General features: G+C 36.2%; 2 protein-coding genes across 2 annotated transcripts; one reads left to right on the top strand and one right to left on the bottom strand.

Moving 5' to 3' along the window:
• Positions 1 to 1,122: 1,122 nt before the first annotated feature.
• Positions 1,123 to 2,068, top strand: Sf3b6 (splicing factor 3b subunit 6). The gene is made up of 3 exons (XM_089846639.1): positions 1,123 to 1,503; positions 1,631 to 1,749; positions 1,817 to 2,068. Exons 1-3 carry the CDS (start codon positions 1,480 to 1,482, stop codon positions 2,034 to 2,036), a joined length of 363 nt encoding a protein of 120 aa, XP_089702765.1. The 5' UTR covers positions 1,123 to 1,479; the 3' UTR covers positions 2,037 to 2,068.
• On the bottom strand, positions 2,056 to 3,091 carry CRIF (growth arrest and DNA damage-inducible proteins-interacting protein CRIF). The gene has a single exon (XM_089846636.1). The coding sequence runs from the start codon at positions 2,998 to 3,000 to the stop codon at positions 2,194 to 2,196; it is 807 nt and encodes a 268-aa protein (XP_089702762.1). The 5' UTR covers positions 3,001 to 3,091; the 3' UTR covers positions 2,056 to 2,193.
• Positions 3,092 to 3,575: the final 484 nt, after the last annotated feature.

Genomic DNA, 3,575 nt, shown 5'->3' with positions numbered 1-3,575 from the left:
CCAGTGTAATATAACAAAAAATTATCGGTTTAGTTCCTGACCGCACTCGCTCTCTTACCTGCCAGCCAGTCTTGGAAATAAGGAATTTTTTGAAACTAGTCCTCGGGACCAGTGACCCCCAGCGTCTACAATATTAAACTGGTCCTTGGGACCAGTGACCCTATCCCTAATTTATTTTTTACTAATCCTATTGAAAAATTAAGGGAGTATTTCGTTGACGCACAGCCCACTCGATCGGGCTATAGATGCAAAATTATGTCAAAAATCAGAGTTAACTCCGTCATTGGGGGGAACACCGTTTTTTGGTCCTAATTTTGAAAATACTGGTTGAAATCTCATGAAATTTTAATGAGATTTGCAATATAATGTTTGGTATTTTTGTGCAAAGTTTTTCTCTTACAAAGCTTTTTGTAACAACATTAAAACGAAAATGAACTACAATTTAATGGCTTAGTCTAAAACAGTTTAACTTTGTTTCCTTCAGCTTCACTGGTTCGAGTCTCTTGAAATTTTAGTGAAAGGCATATTTAAAGGTTTTAAATTATTGTGGAAAATTTCGAACTTTTAAAACGAATAGTCCTTTTCCTAAAATTTCCCTAATCGACTAAATAGGTTGTAGGATTATGCACAAGCACAATGTTAATGAATTTTTTGGAAGTGAATTGTTTCTTTGAAAACTTTGAAACTTTGCATCATAACTTAAAACCGTTCAATGTGCCTCTCACTAAAATTTCAAGAGATTCGAACAAGTGAAACGGAAAAACTTATTAAACCATTCCAAGACCAAGCCCTTTAAGTAGGGCTAATTTTCGTTCTAATATTTATACAAAAAAACTATAGAAGGGAAACTTTTTAAAATTTCCAAAACATAGCAAACGTTGTTTTGCACATCACTTTAAAATTTCAAGAGGTTTGCACCAGTAGTTTCAAAATTAGGGCAAAATAACTGTGTTCCTCCCATAGCTGGTCATGTTAAAAGCTGGCTCCTTGGATTTTTCGAGCGAAAAAGCTCATAATTACCAACACGCGCTTTTACATAGGAAAAACATTGTGTGAAGCCAAAGCGTGATCGAGTGGGCTGTTGTTGTAGCTGGTAGCAAGGAAGGCAACTTAGGCATGAATGAGAAAATGTCAAGGCTAGGAGACTATATCCATGGAGTAGAAATTTATAATGACTAGAATTTTTAAACTGGTCCCTCCTGAATTTTCATAAAAATTCTCAATTAATAAACTGGTCCCAAGGACCAGTAACCCCCGGATTTTGAATAAAAAAACTGGTCCGAGCAATTAATAAACTGGTTTTTGACCTGTGGACCTGTGCTATTTCCAAGACTGCTGCCAGCGTGAACTAAGCCTCGGCCCCTTATCATTGTTATTGTTGTCAATATTCTCATTTATAATTCTAGCCTTCTAGGGCAAATTAAAGTTAATTTGAATTAATATCGTAATTAAAAAGCGTGTTTCATAACAAGCTTAAAGATGGCCATGCAACGGAAAGCGAACGTAAGAATATTTTTCATAATTCAACCCTTAAAAATTATCCTTTTCTAAACCCTATATTTTAAGCCTTGGTTCATTAAAAATTGTGTTCATAATCGTAATTAATTACTAAAAACTTTAATTGTTGTAGGTTCGATTACCACCGGAAGTAAACAGAGTTTTGTACGTAAGAAATTTACCTTACAAAATAAGCTCTGAAGAAATGTACGACATATTTGGAAAATACGGAGCCATAAGACAAATTAGAGTGTAACTTAAGGTACTTAACGATACCGAGTTTCCTTTTTAACTAAAAATGTGTCTATTTGGGTAATAGGGGTAACACTCCGGAGACGCGAGGAACTGCTTTTGTGGTTTACGAAGATATATTTGACGCTAAGAACGCCTGTGATCATTTATCAGGATTTAACGTTTGCAACAGATATTTGGTTGTCCTTTATTATCAATCGAACAAGGCCTTTAAAAAGATCGATCAGGATAAAAAGAAAGACGAAATTGATCGTGTTAAGAAGAAATACGGCGTTCAAACTGATTAACTAATAAAAAATAAAACCATTTTCACAATAAAGTCTTGTTTATTCTCACTTTTGTAAGTAAAGAACAACAAAACCATTTTTACGTAACTTCACATAAGATGTTTTTTATTTTCCCTTTGTAAATAAAGAACAATACTAAAGCTAATCATTCCAATGTCTATTTTTGGTCTTTTTTCTTCTTTAAATCTTCGTCATCGTCATCCTGATCTTCCTGTTTTTTCGCCTCTCGAAGTTGATCAGCGGCTCCGCTTATTAAATCAGAGAGTGCTTTTTCTTTGGCTCTTTCCTTTTTGGCCAATTTCTTCTTCTTTCTTTCTTCCTCGTCACGTTTCTCTAACATATCTTGAAACCTCGGGTCTTTAACGTTCACGTTGTATCCCAAAACTTCGCGAATTTCCGCGATAACTTCTTCTTTTTTAGCCAAACGTTCCGCGGTTTCCGCGTCTTTCTTGGCCTCTCTGGCTAACATTTCTTTCCGCCATTGTGGCAATTTCAGCATATTACGCGCGATCATTTCTTCGCGGGCCCGTTTATCCCCCTCAATTTGTTGCCGTTTTGCCTTCATTTTACTCAGGGATTCTTCCAAAGGCGGATAAGCTAGATTTTCGTATTCTATTTTGTTAGCGAGCTCTTCGGGTGTGGGGTAACATAAACCCGGGTTGATTTTGGATTCGGAACCGTATGTCGCGTAATATTTCCGTAAGTTCTGCAAACGAAACTGATAGGCAAAGTGTCTACCCGTTACTTCGCCTTTCATAACGCGTTTAAGATGCGGGTTTAATCTAGATTTATCCCTAATATCGGGTTCGGTAGCCTGCACCTCATCGGAAGAAAATTCAAGTTCATTCCTAATATTGATAGAATTTTCATTTAAACCCCGTGTATTTATTAATTTTAAGTTAAATCGAGTACGCGCCGCGTTGTTTGTAATAAAATTACCAAAATTTAATAGCCTAAGATTCATTTTTAATTAATTCAATAGATTTATCTTTGTATATTCGTTAAGCCTTGCCAAAAATTAAATATAGCAGACAACGAAAAGATTTCGTGATGACTAAAAAATTATAAGAACATGTCCAGCCCTCAGTCGGAGTTCCAGACAGGGCCAGGCTTGGAAATAAGGTTTATTTCTGAACTAGTCCTCCGGACCAGTGACCCCTGATGTCTTAAATATGAAACTGGTCCCGGGACCAGTGACCCTTCCCTATTTATTTTTCTACTGGTCCCAGGACTTGTGGTCGTTCTCTCTTCTAAAAAAATCTCTCTCGGCTTAGGGTTGTATACACAACTGGACTCCTGGAGTCGAAATTTATGTTAAAATGAAAATAATTAAACAGGTCCCCATATCAATTTCCAATAAAAGTAGGAATTAATAAACTAGTCATTGGGACCAGTGACCCTCACGTTTTGAATAAAAAAAGTGGTCCAAGCTATTAATAAACTGGTTTTTGACCTGTAAACCTGTCTTATTTCCTAGCCTGGACAGGGCTATAAATAAGGATATTTTTATAAGTCGTCTGCTCGAGTTTGCTGTTCGTT

Source organism: Phalangium opilio, unplaced genomic scaffold, assembly GCF_054372755.1.
Source record: "Phalangium opilio isolate 3A_F unplaced genomic scaffold, DU_Popi_V2 ptg000079l_1, whole genome shotgun sequence".
Classification (NCBI taxonomy): Eukaryota; Metazoa; Arthropoda; class Arachnida; order Opiliones; family Phalangiidae; genus Phalangium; species Phalangium opilio.
This window is presented reverse-complemented; position numbering and strand designations above follow the sequence as displayed.